The following is a 21813-nucleotide window of genomic DNA, read 5'->3' on the forward strand; positions in this document are numbered from 1 at the left end:
CAACTATCCAACAATCTATTCGTGAATCTCATAATGAGCAAAATGTAAGTCATGTTACATTCTAAAGTTGTTTGTGCACGTTATTTCAGGCCGACCTGCATTTTATGGGTTACCTGTAAAAGTAGTATGTTTATAGCAAGCACTAACATTGTGTTCTTCCTATAGAAGCATATTTTGGTGAATTTGGTGAACTTGCTGAATTAGAGTTCCATTATTTAAGCAAAATGGAGGCATACTAAGAAACCCTTTGCTTAATTTGTTTAGGAGGTTTACAGAAAATACATGTTATCACATTTTTTCAACAATGCGTAATGTTGGCCTAGTAGCATAGTTGTCTTTATTACTAATATTAAAACAACAACATTTCTGAACTCCTGCCACATTGTTGCAGATCTTCAGAAGTGGATCATATAATGTTACTGGGGAAAGAGTGCCGCTTCAGCTGCTTCCAAATTCATTTATCAGACACACAACCTTAGAAACATACACATACTATTTTCATCTTTTCTTCTTGTTTTTGTTCATGTTAACAGTCCATTTTTTAAATAGAAAGGTTTTATTTATCTTACTTTAACTTGTACCTAGCACCTCATTTTCATAACGCCTTACGGTCTGTTGTTCTTGTGATATTGTGTATTTCTTGTCATTGCTTGTTTGGCCTTTTCTTGTAAATAAACACAAGCACGCTTATACAGTACGCCACTCCAGTAGGTCCAGCAGATGGCGCCACGAGCTGATGTTTGTCTTGTCCTCGCCATGTCTTCGGTCTCCGCAGTAGAAGAAGACTGAAGACTGATCTTCGCTCAAGAACCCTGCGAGAAAGTCAAGAGTCTCCGCGCGATCGCTGTGGCGGAGACCAGAGGTTGCCATCTGCGGCACGGAAGGGAAGCGCTGCCCGGGGACTTGACTGTAGCAGATTTCTCTTTCTGCGGGTCTTCGTGCTTCTAAAGTGTTGGTATATAAGATACGGGCCGAGGTGTCGCGTGCAGGGAAGCTTCCTCCAAGGACTCGCAGTCGTGTCTTCCGCGCTCCCGGCTCAGAGTCGCCCGTGTCTCGCGCACTATGGGAAACGCCGCTACCGCCAAGAAAGGCAATGAAGTGGAGAGCGGTAAGACATGCCAATTAACGACTGTGCATATAACAACCTTCAGTTGACCGGATTTTACTCGACGTGTTGGTCATTGTTGTCGTTCTGTTTAATGTTCATATTTATTGCACTTGTTAGCGAGGGCTAACGTTAGTTGGTTAGCTGGTTAGTGAGTTTGGATAATGCAAATGTCAAGCAAACATATCCATATCCATTGTTCGGAAATGTGCAGTCTATATTTGGTGTTAATCATAACCTCTACAAGGAATTTTAGATTTAAAACGCATTGCTGTTGTTGCTCGTCATCTGGAAACTCCTATGTGAGTCAAGCTAGCGTAACCGAAGGCACTTCGTGGCACATTTGTTTATAAGGGACCGGAAGGGAAATCATGAAATAAAGTTCTGTCTTAAACAGAATGAACGGGCCATTTAAAAACTCTTTTTGTGTAACGTCATAGTAAAGCGATAAAGCACAAATGTTAGCAGCTAATAAGCTATCTGCTAACATGAGGTGGGCCCGCACACAGACGTGATGCTCCGCTTGTATCAGTAGAAACACTCGGACGAACGAGATGTCTTATCGTTGACATGCATGTTTTCTCGATTGAAGTGAAGGAAAGTGGCCAGTAAACTGTACAGTAAACCATGTTAATGCAGTTGTCTTTAGCCGCAGAGAGATGTTTGGAGGGCGTACTTGTGAAACGAGCGTTAGCTGTCCGCTCGGGCCTCTAGTAAACAACACGACGCTATTTAAGTTCATTAAACGCTTCTAGCTTAAGTGCACATTACTTGAACAACTTGCTAAACTGGCATCCTTAAATTTGTAAGCACATTTTAAGATTACAGCATTCAAACGGGTTTGTGAGGACTTGAAGTGGATTTAAACTTGTACTAAATATTCACCAAACCCTCCGTTCGTCCTCTAGTGAGTGTAGACATATGTAATGCATTGTTGGGTTTTACGCGTGTTTAACTAAGATCTGTTTTCTAACTGCCGTGTAAACAGATACGTGGTCGCGATTAACACACATAAAGGCGGGAAATTGTCGTCTGTCAATGGCTGTGTGACAGCTGCCTTGCCGCCACCCAAATACTAATAATATGCCATTTTCTATAAACCTGTGATGGACGTTTTTATGTAAACCGAGCCGTTTATCAGTGAAGTGACCAAACGTTGCAAAACCCCCATAGATAGCCCATATGACTCTAGCAATATATAGATGTAAAATATAGGACATATTGACTTGTAGCTTTGTGTAAAACGACCTCGAATTTGTTTAAATTGACACCAGAATGCCACGCCTCAGTTCACATATTGTACTGTTTTTGTCCTATTGGCCTGAATGCGCTTTCTTGATAGTGGAAATGCACTATAGGATGCAGAATAAGATGTCATGTTTCTGTCCAAGCCTAATATGCAGAGACATAAGCGTTATCAACTTGATTTTCAAGCAGTCATTTGGTTTGTGTTGGTAGCGATGCAAAAATGACACATTTCTGCTAAAAGTGTTGCTGGTTGGGGGGATTTTCTGTAACTACAAACTTTGTACCGTATGTATTGTGCACAATTTCATGTTACACAAAACAACAGAAGCCGTTTGATTGATTCCAGAACCCCTGCAAACTTTCTGAACTAAGTAAGCCAACCCAGAAGTTTGGGTTCATCTATATGCCGCTTTGGTTTAATTGAATGATGGTCTAAATAATACAAATACAGTGAAGAAATAATTATCTCTAGGAAAACAAAGTTGTGATTTCTTCATTTCAACACTACTCTCGTAATGCTATATAAACTAGTCACCTAATCTCAAAAGCACAAATAGCTTTCCAGGCTGGATACACGTAGCATCGGTCATTGACGTGGACAGCTTGTCATCAGACCTTCTTCAGAGGATAAGAGTCATTTGTAGATTTGAAAGGCTTGATGCAATCAACTGCAGGCTTATTCGTTTGAGTGTAACATATCCATACCCAGCATGCACTGCTCAGTGTGATGGACCTACAGCTGTAAATGCAGTGTTGACTTTAATGGGAGTCTTGATCAGATTGCTTTAACTTCAGTTGAGTTTATAAATACCTACATATGAGCATTTAGCATGTACGCTTTTATACAAAGCGAAGTACCCAGCAAAACGATTTACAGCCGCGTTCTAAGACATCATAAAATACCCCATTTATAACTGCTGACCGCATTACATAGCCTAAGTATCACTTATTTGTTGTGTTTTATTGAATGAAACCTTGCTACGCATATGGAATAACCATTTTATAAAAGCCCCATGAAGCAGTGGGGTACAAGTGCATTTAATAAGAGCTAATGCTGCATTCAGATTATAAGCGACTTCGTCGCTGCAAGTTGCCAGTGGGCATTCCCACTAGTGGTTGCCTGAGTGACGACATCCACTGATCACGTTAGCGCTACCATCTTCCTATTGGCTGTCGCTTCTGAAAATCGCTCTTCATTTGCATGACGTTGAAGATTTCTCAACTTTGTCACGTTGCTAGACACGCCCATCCGTAGGGCTGTCACGATTATGAAATTTGATTGACGATTAATTGTGTAATAAATCATTGCGATTATGACGATTAATTGTCTGTTTTGGGGCTTTGACGATTATGACGATTAATTGTCTGTTTTTGAGCTTTGACATTTAATTCTCATACATTTTTGATTCAGCGATTGAAACGACCATATTGTTCTGAATGCAAGACTATTACGGAAAAAATTGGGTCATCATATATTTAAGGTTTAGGCTTTTACCTGTCAATAATACAACCACCAAATACTTGTAAATTGATCAGGTGTGAATTGAAGCCACCATTGAAATGCTATCAGTCATAGAAAAGCTTCTAGTCTGTTTTTTTCTCACTTGCAAGACTACAATTAAATTTTACTTGTGTCTTAATGAAATTTTGGTAGACTGGTTTTCACACTGAGATTTGCTTAAATAATATTAATTTGTACTGCAGGTAATTTGTATATGTTTTAGTTTTTTTTTTTAAGTGATTGTGTTGTGGTGGTACATTTTACCAGTGTTACCATGCTTTAGTTACAATATATACACTAAAATATGCAATATGCAGATACGCTACAGCTCCCCCTAGTGTCTTCTATAGAGATGTGCAATAATTGCGATGATCTGAAACCATCGCGATGAGGTCAAACGATCGCGATGAGACGATTATTTAATAATCGTGACAGCTCTGCCCATCCGGTCGCCAACGGTTGCGACTGCTCGTGTCGCCAGCTCTCCATTGAAATGAATGGGATCATGTCGCTTGTAATCTGAACGCAGTTTAAGGGGGTTTTGTTGTGTTATTTTGCTATCATCTCTGTTTGAAACATAAAATTGCGAGTTCAGTAGACTGCTTATCTTTATGAGTGAAGTAAATGACACCAAACTGACATTTTTTGTGACAATGTAACCAACAGCTCAAATGTTCAATTATTACTATTATTATAAGCTCAGCCAACCGTTGCAAATCAGGGTAAGGTAAGGATACACTTTTTTCTAGATTCTTTATGTATTTGCTTAAAAAACGATATTTATCCAAAGCTACCAATTGCAGCTTTTCACACAGAAAAAATGACATCACCATTGAAAATAAGACCACATATTTGCATGTTTAAGAGAACCATTAAAACCCTCCTATCACAAACACAGTATTAGCTCAAGACGTCTGGCTTTAGGTACAACAGTGTCTAATTATAAACCTTTTTAGCGTAACATTCCTGTAAGTTTAGTTTTAGTCAGATGTTTCCAGTCTTTAATAAGCAGTCATACTCATAAGGAATCATACTTTTCTAATGGCCCTTTCCAGGCCTGCACATACATACAGAGTGAGAACATACCATAAAAGGATGAAACAGTGAGAAGAATCCTTCTGTGGACATCTGCTGTTGTAAAAAAAATCATCAAACCAGTCACAAGCAACAGAAACCGGCCATTGGACATAAATCTGTACGCCGCATGGCCAAAATACTTTTTAACGTATTTTCAACTTCACATAATATATAAGCCCTGCTGTATTTACGTGTATGCTGTGACTGAAACTGCTCACACATTCATTCTTAAAAAGTGATTCATATCCCTAAATTATAGGGATGAAAAATAGTGACAAGAAGTGAAGATGAAAATAATCTGGGCCCGTATTCATGAAAAATCTAAGCGCAAAGAGTTGCTCCTAGTGACAGAATTCTAAGAAAATTCTTAGAAATGTTGGCGTTTACCCTTCAAATGACAGAAAAGATCCTAGTAAAGAAAAAAGTCATTCATAAAGCATCTTAACTCTTAAAAGAGCTCTTAAGGTCCAAACTTGTTAAGAGACTTAAAGAGTTTCTTTAGCGGCAGAGAAAATGGACGAAAAACGAAAAGTGAGAAATGTGTTGCAATGCATGACAATTTCCATATTACTTTAAAGGTTTATCTGCGTTTTATTGATTTTTGTGTGTGTGCTTGAGTACCTTAAAACAGGAAAAAATACATGAGCCTAAACTTAAAAGCGCTCTTTTTTTCCTTCTTGGCCAACCAACCAATCACAGTCTTTAAAAGACTGTGTCATACATAGCAAGGGGGTCAGCCCCGCCTCCTCACTAAGATCAAAGTTTTTGTCCTTTCCTTGCTCAGAGTTGCTCTCAGATTGGTCCTGAATCGCTTTTAAGCGAAGACTCCTACGTAGAAGTTTTGAAGCTAAATGAAGCGCTTTCTGAGAGGATTCGTAGAAGCTCTAAGAATACGGGCCCTGGTTTTGAGGTTTCATCATTTAAAGGGATGATGTAGTTTCTGTCGGGTATATCGAAATCGGATTTGACGTGTTTCTGCTATTCCGACTATATGTGACTGAACAGTTTTCTCTGGGATATGCCGAGAAGGAATATTTTCTTTTTCAAACTGGTTACACGAAAAGCACATTTTAAAGTAACTGCCTCTATAGTGGTGTGCAGCACTTGGCTGAACTCCGTCAGCATTTGCTTGTTGTCCAGCTGCTCTGTCTTTTTATTGTTCATTTATGAACCTGTACTTTTGTTTTGTCTAATCCATGTCTCGCCCAGCTTAACCAATGTGATGTTTGACAGAAATCTTTCTCTCTCCGTGTCTCTCTTTATGTCTGTTTCTCCATCATCTCATCCATGTGGGTGAATGTTCCTGAAAATCCTTGGTGATCTATAGAGACTTTTGGTACGGTCATAATTGCATTAGGAGAGCGCGGTGATGGAAAGCTCTCGTGTGAACTCTGCAAGAAACGGCTCAGTAAATTCTTAATGACAATGGTCTTTTTGCTCATTGTGTTTCCGTCACCGCGGTCGACTGACGTCTGCCGTGTTGTTTTCATTTTACATTGGTTTGTCTTAACTTACACCTGTAATGTTGTGCTCTTGTGTTTGTTTAACTACAAAGACGTGCATGCATCACTAGTATATCTTTCTAGCCTTGTAAGATTGCCTGGTTTTGATGTGTAGGATATGAATGTAGCTAGAAAAACGATTGTTCCCTTTTTTGTTCGCTCTGTTGTTATGTTGAGTTGATATGCCGTGTCTTTTGATGTCGGTTGGGTGGCTGTGCGTAGATGCAGAATTTGCTTGTTGGCACTCACTGTCATTAAAAGACACGTTATATCGGTGCTTCTGAATGGCTGCCTGGTTTTAATGCCTATAACCGGTTTTCCTTTTGTTTTCCATGTTTGTAGTTAAAGAGTTTCTAGCCAAGGCCAAAGAAGATTTCTTGAGAAAATGGGAATCTCCACCACAGGTAAGGGGCAGTGTTTATCTATGAGATGTGAGGCGTGACTTTTCCATTAACAAGGGGCCATATGAATGGTGTGAAGTCAAAATCATATAGCATTTATGATCTATTTTGTTACTAGACATGGGAATCTCAAGCTGTGTAACAATTCTTTGTGTTCAGAGTTGTTGTAAAATAACTATATAGTAGTAGGGATGTAAGGATTCACCGTGAGCCGGTTGAAAATCGGTTATAATGAGCGACGATTCAAATCGGTTGAGGCTTGAACTGAATCGCGATACTTTTTTTGAACAGCAGGGGCCGCTATTTTCACTGCAAACCTAAACGTGGACATGCTGATATTTCTTAAATGCAAAAAAATCCAAGAAAAGCACAGACAGTATTAGTTTGTTTATATTAAAGAGACTTTTTCTATTATTAATTTGTTATAAAATTGCAGTTTAGTTTTGTTATTTGAAATAAAACATTATTTTATTATACAAAGAAACGTGAAGCATTTAAGAAATAATGCAAGGGACGTTGTTCATTTGTTTCAACTCATTTTGTAAAAATAAATCGTGAGTAGGGCTGCAGCTATCGATTCTTTTTTTACTAATCGAGTATTCTACTGATTTTTCCATCGATTAATCGGGTATTCGGATAATAAGTACTTAAAAAGCAATACTAAATATACAAGAGAAAATAAGACAGGTCTCTTAAAATGAGTAAAACAACTAATTTGTTTCCTTTTTAGAACAATTAGTTTTTATTGCTGAAATAGCATACACTAATATCTGTGAAAACTAAACCCATTTAGTACATTCCATTGCCATATTAAATTCAAAATGCAATATAATACAAATATATAAATAAGAAACATGAATAAAAATGGAACTAATAATTTCAAACAATAGCCTATGACTTTTATTTTGGCAGGTTGTCATAAGACGCTTATTTTTTAGTATGTCTGTTTCTTCACTCAAACAATAACATGTTTGTGAAATAAACTCTCAGAGCAACTCTGGAGGTGAAGTTCATGTCCTCATTCAGCGCAGACGCAGACAAATTCATGAGCATCACGCGTGTAGCACGTTAAACTGTGCAGTTCATTCACTCAGACACGCAGAACAGACAGATGACATGTGTAAATAACAGGATTCGGTGTCCACTAGTCCGCATCTAGTTTGATGGACTCAATGCAGCCGGAAAACAAGTTTCACTCGTAAAATAGACCAAAACCAAGTCAAATATCAGTTCACCATTTCAATAAGCTATTAGGGCTGTGACGGTGGCAGTTTTTTACCACTGCGGTGGTAATAGATGGTGCGGTGGTTGAGAAATATATATTATTTATATAAATAATATTTATATTATTATATTTGCGTGTAGCAACCACATGACGAGTGGAAGAGAAATATAGACCTTATTTAAATACTTGAAATTGTTAAATAATTGAAATATGATATCTGAAATAAATGAGGATGAAACATCCGTCAATGTTTAACACGCAAATCCATCAGTGAAACGGCACACTACAGCATATAAAACATTGAAATAAACATCAGTAAATAATGAAAACTTAAATGATATAAGAAAGCTAAATACTAAATAAAAAAAATCTTGTTGCAGTAACTTCAGTCAGTGGCGTATTAACCCTTACAGTCCTTAACAATTCCATTTGAAACAAACTGATTAAACCTACATTGGCTTTCCTATTCAGATTGCCATAAAAACTTTACTTTTTCCGACTCGTTGATGTGAAACTTACTTGTTGACATTGTCCAGATTAAAATGTGTACAGCTGCACTAAATGCGCGTTCAGAAGATGTGCACAGGAGCGCAAATGAAGAGATGTCTCTCCGCAACCGCGGCAAAACCTGCGCGCGCTCCGACACTAAGCAAGCGGGTCATAGCCAGTTTTGATTTTACGTATCTGTTCATTTCACAATAAGATCCATTGCAGAAGCCGCAGAATAACCTGGGTTTTGCCGTGCAGGCCTGCGCTCGAACGAACCAATGGACACGTATGCCAATAATTTCTGTTAATTTAAAATCTTTTAAATAAAACCATCCACAACTGAAAGGCTACAACTAGCAATCGTTATCGCAACTCTCATATTTATTACACCTATATTTGTCAGAGTGACGTGCACTACCGCCGGTGGCAGTTCACCGTCATGGCACTTTACCACCGCGGTGGTGCGGTTGTTACGGCAACCGTCACAGCCCTATAAACTATCAGTTATTTATCAGCATGAGAAACACGTGTGAGCGTGTGAACAGACTAAAATGCGTGTGTCTCACGGTGAACGCATGAGACTGTAACATGAATAGAGTTTAGCGGGCTGTGCGTCAGTAATAACGGTCTGTGGGGAAACGCAGTGCTCCGTGTGTACTGTAGTTAAATGGATTAAACGAGCCTTCGAGGCAGCAAAAATTGCCTCGATGATTTTTTGTATTCGAATAACTCAAGTTACTCGAGGAATCGTTTCAGCCCTAATCGTGAGTAAATCGTGAATAAATCGCATCGTGAGATCAGAATCGTGACTCGCATCGCATCGTGAGCTGAGTGAATCGTTACATCCCTATATAGTAGGGCTGCAAGATTAATCGAAAAGAAACCGCACGCGATTTGGTGGTTGGCTGCGATGTTTTATGCGCAGTTTGTCAGTGAGACGCTGTTAAATGCAGCTGCATCCGAAAGCCAGAGGGCGCTCTCGCACAGAAACTCCAATGCTCCATAGAAGTACCACGCGTATAACCAGGAAATTTCCATCACTGTTTTTCAAGCCTCCTCAGGTATTTTCATGATCATCATTATAAATATACTTTATTATGTTTGACGGGTGTTGCTTTTTTAAATGCACGTTTTAAGCGACTCAAACGCGCAGTGCTTTCAGATGGAGCAGCATTTCCCACAGATCACAGAGCCGTGCTTCACGAACAAGCTGCGCATAAAACAATCGCAGCCTTTACCATTTCACATTCGCGATAGCCACATCCGTTTACTCACGATTTGAATGGGAATTGCAGTTAATCGTGCAGCCCTATATAGTAAATAAAACACCTGGAATAGCACATTCTATACCTGGCATACACATTATACATTTTATTCTGAATTGTTTCCATTTCCTAAACGCCTGCATTGTAAGTAAAGTTATTTAATGTTTGCCGCATCTGATAGAGCACAACTGGTTTAGATGACTTTGACAGACTGAAGACGCTGGGCACAGGATCCTTCGGCAGAGTTATGTTGGTAAAACACAAAGCAACAGATCAATTCTACGCCATGAAAATTCTGGACAAACAGAAGGTTGGTTTAAACAGAAGGTCACCATTCATTTTTGTGGCAACAGTTGTTCTTTTCTGATGGTAAATAAGCCTGCTCAGAGACTTGTATTATGAATTTTTCTTTTTTAGGTGGTTAAGTTGAAACAAGTGGAGCACACGCTAAATGAGAAGAGAATAGTGCAAGCAGTGTCCTTCCCGTTCCTCGTCAGATTGGAATATGCCTTCAAGGTATCTTGAAGACCCTCCCTGCTCCCCTGTCGTTAGCCTTGTGTAGTCATATACTTGCATATGGCCAATTAATTAATCAATATTTGGTCGTTGTAAGATCATTGCAGGGCTCTAGACTAACATTTCAGAGAGGTGGAACTGGTGCACTGTATAAACTGTATGAACTATAAACTGCACTGAGATCTTTATGATGCTGCTGCCTCTTTAAGAGCGAGTATACGGATAAACGGATCTAATACTGTGACGCATGCGTTTTGTTTGCCAACTGTGAACGTTGATGAAACTGACTACTTTTTAGGGCTGCAGCTATCGATTATTTTAGTCATCGAGTATTCTATTGATTTCCATCGATTAATCAGGTTAGGGCTGAAACGATTCCTCGAGTTATTCGAATACAGAAAATCATCGAGGCAATTTTGTTGCCTCGCAGAGAGCCCTGTAACATGAACAGAGTTTAGCGGGCTGTGCGTCAGTAATAACGGTCCGTGGGGAAACGCAGCGCTCCGTGTGTACTGTAGTTAAATGCATTGAACAAAGCTTCGAGGCAACAAAATTTGCCTCGATGATTTTCTGTATTCGAATAACTCGAGTTACTCGAGGAATCGTTTCAGCCCTAATCCGTTTACATGGATCCTTGCTAATATATGGGAATTTTGACGTTTTTGTGTCCGTTGTTTGTTTTTATGTGTACATTTCAGAGTAAGAAGATCGGTTTAGTAGTTTGCCCTCAGGGCATGCATGTTTAAACACGTTTCCTGCATTAGCTTCACACCGCATACAATGCACGCAACACACTTTGCTATCGTTGCTGTTTGGTACCTTAGCTGGGGAAATGCTTGAGTTCTGCAGGCAAAACATATTTATTTTAGCTCCGCTCTGTCGGTCCTCTCACTTCATCATCAATAGCATAAAATGCGTCTCTTACACCGGCTCAAGTCCCGCGCATTATGTCTTTTGTGGGGACGGGGCACTGATAGATAAGCGAATGGCTTAAGGAGGGGAGACAAAATGGAGTGACTGGATGCGCCGCTTGCGCAATATAACATTTCTACACATTGCATTTATAACGCGCTAAAATGTTATATATTGATGATCAGTTTGGCGGTCGCACAGGCAGGAAAAATTTCGCAGTCTAGAGCCCTGCATTGATAGAACATCTTATATGCCCAATACTTTTGCGTAGTAGTATATGCCTGTTGCTTGATATACATATCAGTATTGCAGTGAGCGTTAGTCACCCTTTGTGGGGTTATTCAGCTGACATGACCAAAGTGTGGTAATAAGTTATTATTTTGATGTGAAAACCGATGAAGAGAATACATGATTTTGCATTTGTTGTGCATAATAAGAGACCGTTCTGTAAACATGCCACTAAGGAACTTTGGAACACTGTAAGCTCAGCCTCGCAATATAAAATGTACTTTGTATGATCTCACATGCACACAAATGCATGTACACTTTTCTACACTACACTAACTTTTCTACATAGGACAACTCCAATTTGTATATGGTGATGGAATATGTACCAGGAGGGGAGATGTTCTCACATCTTAGAAGAATCGGAAGGTTCAGGTGAGTTTGAATTAACCCTATTTTTCATCAATTAGCCAGCGGATTATCTGAATGACTACTAGACTAAGTCTGTGTTTAGAGAGCCCTGTCAGTTCACAATGCTTTAGGGTCATGCACAAAAAACTGAGCAGATGAAATGCACCAGTATGTTAGATTTAACTTTGAATTTTAAAAGAAATCTTGAAAACCCACCTCACATGGCACAAAAAGCTGGAAAGATGCCAACACATTAAAACTGAACTTTGAACCTTTTTTTAATCTTTTTTTGTGTCTAGCATTGATTCTGCATTGCGTCTCGAATATAAAACTGGTGTAGTGAAATTACAGAACCAAGAATAAAGAGTCATACAGTTTATGAATAAAAGGGCACCATACTTAAAATTTCTGTATCTAACTCTTAAGCCCGGGACGCACCGAGCCGACGATCAGACATTTTGTGATGTCAGGTGGTTTTTAGGCGTTGATTCGCTTAACTTTTGTTGGTGTGTTCTGCACATCACCTTTAGTCAGGTGCCGTTTTGCATGACGAATCGCTGCGGACCTTGTCGGAGAGAAAGAGAGCGAATTGTTCAGCTCAGCGAATGAGCACGCGAGAAAAAAAACGAACCCAAACGCAGCTTTATACTTCTGTATTTTTCCCTTTTTTGACAAGAAAAGACCAGTGTCTGATAACACCAGTGCCGATTTTGCCAAATTTAGTAACCATGACTGAAAAATGCAATCAGCGTGGTTTGTGTAAACTGTGGTGAACGCTGCTTGCTTGTGTATCCACAGTTCTGACTTTTCCAGTTTTCCTGTTTGAACAGGGTGGCCGCAGATCCTTATGAAGTCTTAAATTAAGATTTCCTAATATAGGCCTTTAAAAGTATTCAATTCAGATTCTACAGGTCTTAAATATTTTGCTCTCATTTCCGCAAAAAATCTTTCAGTCTGACGGACCAAATGACTTTAAAATCATTGAACAGACTTAAGATTTTTCTCCCCGAAATAGTTACTGCATCGTCACGACTCATCAGAGAGAACTGCGGTCGCAGAATACAGGTTGAAGTAGCCGACAGCTAGCTTACAGCATCCTAGCTAAATTGTTTAAATGCAAGCTTCATCAAAACGGCTAGAACGATGAGTTCTCGTGCTGGTGAAAGCCGGTGCCTGGAAATGTCTGCGAGGCAAACTACTGTTTTAAAGTCTGGATGAGCGTGGAGGTGGTGGAGTCACAGGCACAGAGGGAAGCAATGAGCCTCCAGCAGATCACAAGGTTTCTTTTGCACTCTTTTGAAATTGTAATGGATAATGATGTACAGCCGCTTGATATCGCAGAGTAAAACCCGACAGGAGCCTGGCGCGGAGCGGGGTTAACGTTACAATGGGCTGGATGGACATGTCCCGCACATTAAACGGCTAACGTTACTTGCCACATCATGAGCAAATTATTGCACCCCAAATATTGATTTTAAATATTTCATTTGTAACCAATACAAACCTTATGCGTGGAAAATGCGTTTCCTAACGGCTTTAATCCAATGCGACGTTCAAACAAGACCAACATGCAATTTGGTTAAATCATTTGTAAATATAATCTCATGTGTTATTAATTAGGCATTTATATTTGTTTTTATTGGTGAGTATTTAACTAAACCCGTCAAGATGACTCGCAGCACCCGTATGAGCCTGTGTTAGTTTATAAAGAGCACTTACACATGTACTGTATCTTATAGCCATGGAAAAACTGAAGAGATCACGCCAGCTTTGCCTTTAATCAGCATTAATCATGTATTCCAGTCCAGTGTATCTTGAATTTCAACAGAAACGAACCTCAGGGGAGGGACACAGTAAAGTGTATAATGAATGAAAGCTGTGATCAAAAGTGTGACCCAGTCTGTGAAAACCCACCTGAAGTATTTTTTGTGATTTGCTGTTTCTACATAAAACCATCTCATGTAAAGTAAAGCACGTTCTGTCAGTAGTTCACAGAAAAACTGAAAGTAATTGGAGTGGTCTCTAAATGTTTGGAGGTGTATATGAAATATGCATGTATTAGAATGTGTATGTCCATCGCAGGTTTGGTCTTAAATTTCATATAAAGTGGCATTAAAATGGTCTTAAAGTCTTAAATTTAACTTGCTTATATCTGTAGACACCCTTTTGAATGCCGAGCGCCATATGCTGGTATGGACAAGTAATGTTCTCAAAGGGTAATCGCTAGTTGAATGTCAACTGTAGTCTGTCCGGTGTGTTCAAGTGCCACTTTTTTGCCCGTACGCAGGTGATGCGAAAAGACGTCATGGTCAGGTTTCCTCAGCGCTCGTTGCTTGGTGTGTCCCAGCCTTTAGAGCGTTTGGGCTACATCCAGTGTGTCAACACATGCTAAAACATGCTAGCATCAGGCTAAACATAATATGTTTGAACAAGATGTTAACATCAGGGTTTCCCACTCATTGATGAGACTATGGCGGCCTGCCATAGTCTACTTTGTTCCGCCACAGGAAAAAGGCCCGATGCGCAGTCCGTGTTTTAATATATGGTAACAAGTAAATTAGTTCAACTGTTAAACACTTTTTTGCTTAATTTTTTGATGGCTCATGCTCTACATGTTATAACTGTTTGTGAACACCCATTTTACCATTTCTATATGAAGTCAATGATTAAATCACTACTATAGCTGTTGTATTCTTATAGATCGAGTCACTTAATTTTGCAGCATTTACCTTTAAGATATGCAAAATATTCTTTCAGGGGAAGAAAGCCCCCGGACCCCCCAGAGGAAAATATTTTCAGCCCCCATGGTCGCACACAATTCTGTGGGAAACACTGAACATGTTAACGTGCTGAATCATGCATTGTGTGTATTAGCATCATGTTAACGTCATGTCAGCAATATGGTGAATATTATAACAATATAATGCTCTGGTCTCTTCCCTTACTTTGGTCTCTGATTTTGAAGTTATTATTAGTGGAAAATAGCAAAGTTAGGCAGTATGGTGAAAAACGCTGTTTTGTGGGTATAACTCTCTTATGTGATATCTCTGACCCACAGTGAACCGCATGCACGGTTTTATGCAGCGCAGATCGTCCTGACCTTTGAGTACCTCCACTCGCTAGACCTCATTTATAGAGACCTGAAACCTGAGAACCTGCTGATTGATCAGCACGGCTACATACAGGTAACGGGCAACAAAAAGTGAAAAACATCTTCAAACAATTCTTTTTGCACGCACAGGTCAAATAAACTCAGAATACACAACGGTATTTAACCCTCTGGGACTCTTCCTTTACGGGTCACACTATGCGGTCAAAAGTGACCGAAGCCTTTTTTTCAGGAAAATTAATGTAATACATTTTTGTTCAATGATGTTTTTTCTTTCATAATTAGCATTTTTAGAGAATTTGATGGTACGAATTAATGTTTATGCAATCATTATTACCCACTGAAAAAAATAAACATGTTTTTTAAAGAATTAATCAATGAATGCCTTATTTTAGGTTCAAACAGAGCTCAGGCTATTAAAATCCATTTTTGACAATTTTTGATTGTAGCCTTCTGGTTGTTAAAAAAGCAAGAACATGTGTAGTGGCATGTATAATGGGGTAACCACTACGTTCCAACTAGGGTTGGGAATCGAAATTCGTCCCGCACGCAGGTCCTTGGAACAGTCAGCCATCTTAAAGGTACAGTGTCAAAAAAATCACATGACCCGTGACTAGAAGCTTTAAATGAGCATTAATGTCGACTAGTTCGTGCAACCCCTACCATGCACTATTTTCTGCACAGTGCCGGATTTGTATTTTGCACCACTAAAAGATTCTCATTTTCCATATTTTTTCATACTTCCCATTCTTTCCCTATGTTCGACATTTTTGACCGCGAAGGAGCCAAGTGTGACTATTTTTTTTGTGACCCTTTAACAAATACGAAAAAATGTTCATCATTGTTTTGTGTGTTCACATAGCTACTGCGACAAAGGTCACCAAGTGTCATCTCATCCAGATAAAGCTACGGTTTTTAAATGTAAATGTAACATTTTTCGGTCAAAAATGACAGAAGAGTCCCAGAGGGTTAAGCGCAAAAGGAGACCTCCATAGAAAATGCAGCAATAACATCATTCTCTCGTTAGACGTCTGCAGATACAGTTCAGATCGGTTTTATTTATGTAGCACTTTTCACAATTTTGCATTGTTTCAGAGCAGCTTTACATACAGTACATGTAGGCACTATAGAAATAATTAGTCGTTACCCGAGACACTTGTCACAAATCCCAAAATCTTCCTTTTTTTTAACACCGATGTTCCTATTCAAAAGAGTTAGATTTCTCTGAGCGATCCCTCAGTAGGTCAATTCGACCATTTGTCTCAATATGTTGTTTTTCTCACAGGTAACAGACTTTGGCTTTGCGAAGAGAGTAAAGGGCAGAACCTGGACATTATGCGGAACTCCAGAGTATCTTGCACCAGAGATCATCCTAAGCAAGGTCAGAACCGCTGACTTCAGTTCTATGTCATTTAGAATAAATGCGAGATGAAGAGAAGCTAATAATCCTTGTGTAAATTCAGGGTTACAACAAGGCCGTGGACTGGTGGGCCCTTGGCGTCCTCATATATGAAATGGCAGCTGGATATCCTCCATTTTTTGCGGACCAGCCTATTCAGATCTATGAGAAGATAGTGTCCGGAAAGGTGTGGCCGAGTTGCACGTTTTCGATTTGTTTGTACACACAAAGTAGAAAATCAAGATATTGATTTAAATGTTTCTATAGGTACGATTCCCCTCACACTTCAGCTCTGATCTGAAAGATCTGCTGAGGAATCTGCTTCAGGTGGACCTGACCAAGCGGTTTGGCAACCTCAGGAATGGTGTCAATGATATCAAGAACCACAAATGGTTTGCCACAACAGATTGGATAGCCATCTATGAGAGAAAGGTATTGCACTCATGTAGTTACAAAGCTCATCACTTTGGTCCTGTTGCGGGTTTTTCTCAACTCAACTCAACTCAACTTTATTTATATAGCGCTTTTACAATTTTCATTGTTACAAAGCAGCTGTACATGAGACACATTGACTACAAGCAAAACAATCAAAGTTGTACCTGCAAAAACAAGAAAAGGTTGAAAACACAGAAGACAGACACACCCACACACAAAACACTCCACACACACAACACGCACCAACACACACAGACACAGAGACACACACACACACACACACACACACACACACACACACGTACGTACACAGACAAGTACGCACACACACACACGCTCAGTGAGAGCACACATTTAGGATAAAGGAGAGAGAAGCACAGGTCAAATATAACAGATAATAAATTCCTATATGCAATATTAATTAAGTAAAACTTTAAGATTCTAAAGCAGCCCCCCCGGTCAGGCAGATAGTGCAAAAACAGTATGCAAACGGTGGCGAGGAACCCAAAACTCTAATCGAGAAAAAAAACCTCAGGAGAACCCAGGCCCAACCAGGGGATTCCAGTTCCCCTCTGGCAAAAGCTGCTGCCTCTGCACAAGCTCCAGAGAACTTGCACAACAAGGCTAAATAAAATAAATAAACTTAATAATAAAATAAATTATAGTTTAAGATTATCATTAATAATCTAATAGCATTTGAAGTTTTGTGGTGAAGACATGTCAAGAGACCGCGTCCTTCTTTATCCAGCTCTATCATCTCAGCTCTTGTCAGGTCCCCACTTCCCATTCTCCGCTCTACCATCAGGTCAGGCCATGAACTGCATCCTGCTCGCTGTGGTAACCTTGGAACAATGAGACAAGACTGGCTGAGAGTAGAGTACTGTTCTGTACTCTTTGATGCAACAAGTACATCAGTTGTGTTTTTGGTTCCGGTTGATCTAACTAATGCAGCCTAAACCCTCTGAAGATTTATATTATGGAAGAGTAGTGTATGCAAGATTAAAAAGATGCGTCTTTAGTCTAGATTTAAACTGACAGAGTGTGTCTGCCTCCCGGACAGTGCAGGGAAGACTATTCCAAAGTTTAGGCGCTAGATAGGAAAAGGATCTACCACCTGCACTTGATTTTGAAATTCTAGGTATTACCAACTGACAGGACGCCTGAGAGCGTAATGCACGTGAAGGACTGTAATACAAAAGGAGTTCATTCAAGTACTGAGGAGCTAAACCATGTAAGGCTTTATAGGTAATAAGCAAGATTTTAAAGTTAACGCGATGCTTTATAGGTAACCAGTGCAAGGTTGACAGAACCGGGCTAATATGTTCATACTTTTTTGTACGTGTAAGAACTCGAGCTGCCGCGTTTTGGACCAATTGGAGTTTTTGTAATAAGCCTGCAGGGCAACCACCTAACAGTGCATTACAGTAATCTAGTCTTGATGTCATGAATGCATGAATTAACTTCTCTGCATCTGAGATTGACAGCATATGACGTAGTTTAGATATATTCTTAAGATGGAAAAACGCAATTTTACAGGTGTTGGCGACGTGGCTCTCAAATGACAGATTACTATCGAATAGAACGCCAAGATTCTTTGCTGACGACGAGGGTTTTATGGAACATCCGTCAATAGTTAAACAGTATTCTTGGTTGTTACTTATAGCAGTTTTCGGTCCAATAAGTAACACTTCCGTTTTGTCCGAGTTCAGTAATAAAAAGTTGTTACTCATCCAGTTTTTTATATCGACTATGCATTCCATTATTCGATGGAACTGCTGTGTTTCATGAGGCTTCGAGGAAATATAAAGTTGAGTATCATCAGCATAACAGTGAAAGCTAACTCCGTGTCGCTTTATTATATCTCCTAGAGGTAGCATGTATAATGCGAAGAGCAGAGGCCCTAAGACTGAGCCCTGTGGTACACCGTACTGGACTTGCGATTTGCGTGACACCTCATTGTTTATTGCTACAAATTGAAAACGGTCGGATAAATAAGATTTAAACCATTTCAAAGCTATTCCCTTAATGCCGACATAATTTTCGAGTCTATGTAGGAGTGTGCTGTGGTCAATGGTATCGAATGCAGCACTAAGGTCTAGCAGCACCAATAACGAGATACAACCTCGGTCAGACGCCAATAGCAGATCATTTGTAACTCTGATCAAAGCAGTCTCTGTACTGTGACATGCTCTAAATCCAGACTGGAATTCTTCATTGATGTCATTCCTTTGGAGGAAGGAGCATAATTGAGTTGAAACTACTTTTTCCAGAACTTTAGATATGAAAGGTAGATTCGATATAGGCCTGTAGTTCCTTAGTTCTCTAGGGTCGAGTTGGGGTTTTTTGACAAGGGGCCTTATAACAGCCACCTTATATGCTTTAGGCACATGTCCTAATGTCAGAGATGAGTTAATAATACCAAGAAGAGGATCTATATATTTTCTATAGTCGAACGTTCCAAGCTATGTGAGATGTTCACAGAAAGAGCATTTGTTGATGTGTACCGAGTGAACGCTCACCCAGCGATTACCACTCATTTACAGATTTAACCCAAACCTCGTTTCATCATTCTCTCCTGTCACCCACCAGGTGGAGGCGCCATTCATACCGAAGTGCCGAGGTCCTGGGGACACAAGCAACTTTGACGACTACGAAGAGGAAGACATACGTGTATCAGTTACAGAGAAATGTGCAAAAGAATTTGCAGAGTTTTAGTTTTTCAAAGTCATGGACACGTCAAAGCTAGACATATGCATATATACGTATATTTATTTATCTATATATGTATATGTGTGTGTGTGTGTCACACAACACATCAAATAAGGGTTTCTTTGCACTCTAAAGACACGGGATGAGCAGAGAGCACATTACCCTTGTGTACTGTACTTCCTTCATTCCATTTGGCTTTAGAGAGACGTCACCAGGGTTCTCACAGTCCACCATCTAACCCTCATAGACTGGCGCATCACTTACTCCTTTCATTCACCGGTTTTTCTTTTTTCTTCTGAAACAACCCCTGAAATTGTTTTGAGAGATATTCCCCCTATGAAAGATTTTTTGTTGTTGTTGAAAGGTTTTATATTTAAAGGCAATTCATTATTGTTACATTATACCATGGTCTTTTTGAATACTGGATTCTGATTGGTTGGCAGGTGTGCCTTAAAACCCTTGTAACGCACAGGTAGCTCCAGTAAGTTTGATTACATTTGACACTTAACTGACAAAATCACTGTTATTTTCAGCTGTTTGATCTAAAATTTCACTGTAAACATCAATAAAAGATTTAACTTGGCAAATGACCATGGTATAAACGGGATAATCCACAGGTAGCCGTGCGTTAAAGGATATTAATGCACTCCGCTTCGCATCGGGTGGTTCTTGGCCTCCACGTCGTGCATTAAAACCCTTTAACGCACGTCTAGCTGTGGATTATCCCTTACTTATAACACAGTATAACCACAGTTCTGTTTTTCTTCGGCAGCGTCACAGTGTTGTGATTTGAAAGGAAGGTGTTGCCTCTAGCTGTCTACAGTTTTGTGTTATGCGTTGGTTTCATTCGTTTTTACTTTCTTTTTACCTCAGACCAAACACTGACAACTTTCGGGACGCTTTTGGTTTTCTTTTGCTAGTATTTGTTACTTGTACATATCCATTTATTTTAGTGGGTTTTTTCTTTTCATTTCAACCATCCCGTGTGTTGAAAGCATGACCAAACCATCATGTTGTGGATGGCAGAGGAGGTCTTAACTCTTCAGACTTGCCTTAGGAAACCCGATATTAAAGAGCTCACAGAGTGTTACAGTGATCTTTACATGAGAACGTTACAGTGAAGGTCCAGTCTCATGCATATACTGACAGATCATGTTACAAATGCAAATGTATCTATTATTTTACCACTTTTGTGCATTTTTATTCCTAACGCAATTTTATTGTAAGATGTGCAACCTCGGATTGGCTCACTTGAGTCCTTTCGAACAGTGCTGTATATTGTAATCCAACATTTAAATCAAGACAAACAGCAAACGCATTGGCCTGAGTTGCTGTAGGTTGAATGACATATCAGTTTCACATTATGTACATTCACTTCTGGGTCACCGTTTTTAATTTGTTTCTGTTGGAGCCGTTTTGCAAGTTCTCACTTCAATGAAAATTGTAAAACTGCCAAAATTTCATGTTTTCTTCCATGTTGTTGCTGTTTTGAAATAACATCGTGTTTTATTCATATGACCGAATGTAGAATTGAAACTTCTAGGTATGGATATTGTTTGCAAAGTTTGAATTTTGAGGTACATTCACACAGACGTATAATAAGAAACTGAATATGTTAAACAGAGGTTAGTAAGCCTCTGCTCCTTTGTATCGCATATAATCCAGTTATTGTTCAGCTCATAAGGCGTATATGCATTATTTCTTATAAATGTTTTTATTTATACACATATTAGAGAGATGCTAATAAATTTTATTTTTAAAATTTGTAGTTATTTTGACTTGTAACATTTGCGTTTCTGAAATGTTTCTGACATTTATTTTATAGGTTTCTTTTTATTTGATTCAGTTTTTTCTGCGTTCAAAAGAGTTTGTTCAGTTTTATTAGCCTGTATAGGGTCATTTTACAAAGTGGATGCCCTTTTCATTTGAGATAGGATGCCACAATGTAATTAACATGTACAAACATTTGAACAAAATACTAAACTGAGGTAAATTGTTGTTCTGTAGCTCCATTGTAGTAAAGCTTTTGACAGGAACTTAAAATCTATTTCAGGTAAAGAGTCTGACAAATGTAAAGGATTACAAGAACATGTTTAGGAAATACTGGAAAGCTAACAGGGTTGACAAGTTACAAAACATAAACAAATGAATAAGCCTAGACTAGAATAAGAATATTTCCTTTTTCTGGGAAGGATGAGGACAAGGAAAATAAATGGTTTTATTTATATAAAGCTGGAAACAGTCTTGTAAAATCTTAAACCAGCACTATTCCGTTCCTACTACT

The 21813-nt window shown here is 39.2% G+C and overlaps 1 protein-coding gene across 1 annotated transcript; it reads left to right on the top strand.

Moving 5' to 3' along the window:
* The first annotated feature begins 757 nt into the window (after positions 1-757).
* prkacbb (protein kinase, cAMP-dependent, catalytic, beta b) lies at positions 758-21291 on the top strand. Its single transcript, XM_057333805.1, has 10 exons — positions 758-1108; positions 6776-6837; positions 9995-10123; positions 10231-10329; positions 11819-11901; positions 14936-15062; positions 16272-16367; positions 16450-16572; positions 16653-16817; positions 19410-21291. Exons 1-10 carry the CDS (start codon positions 1063-1065, stop codon positions 19533-19535), a joined length of 1056 nt encoding a protein of 351 aa, XP_057189788.1. The 5' UTR covers positions 758-1062; the 3' UTR covers positions 19536-21291.
* Positions 21292-21813: the final 522 nt, after the last annotated feature.

The sequence above is a fragment of the Triplophysa rosa genome, linkage group LG5 (genome assembly GCF_024868665.1).
Source record: "Triplophysa rosa linkage group LG5, Trosa_1v2, whole genome shotgun sequence".
Classification (NCBI taxonomy): Eukaryota; Metazoa; Chordata; class Actinopteri; order Cypriniformes; family Nemacheilidae; genus Triplophysa; species Triplophysa rosa.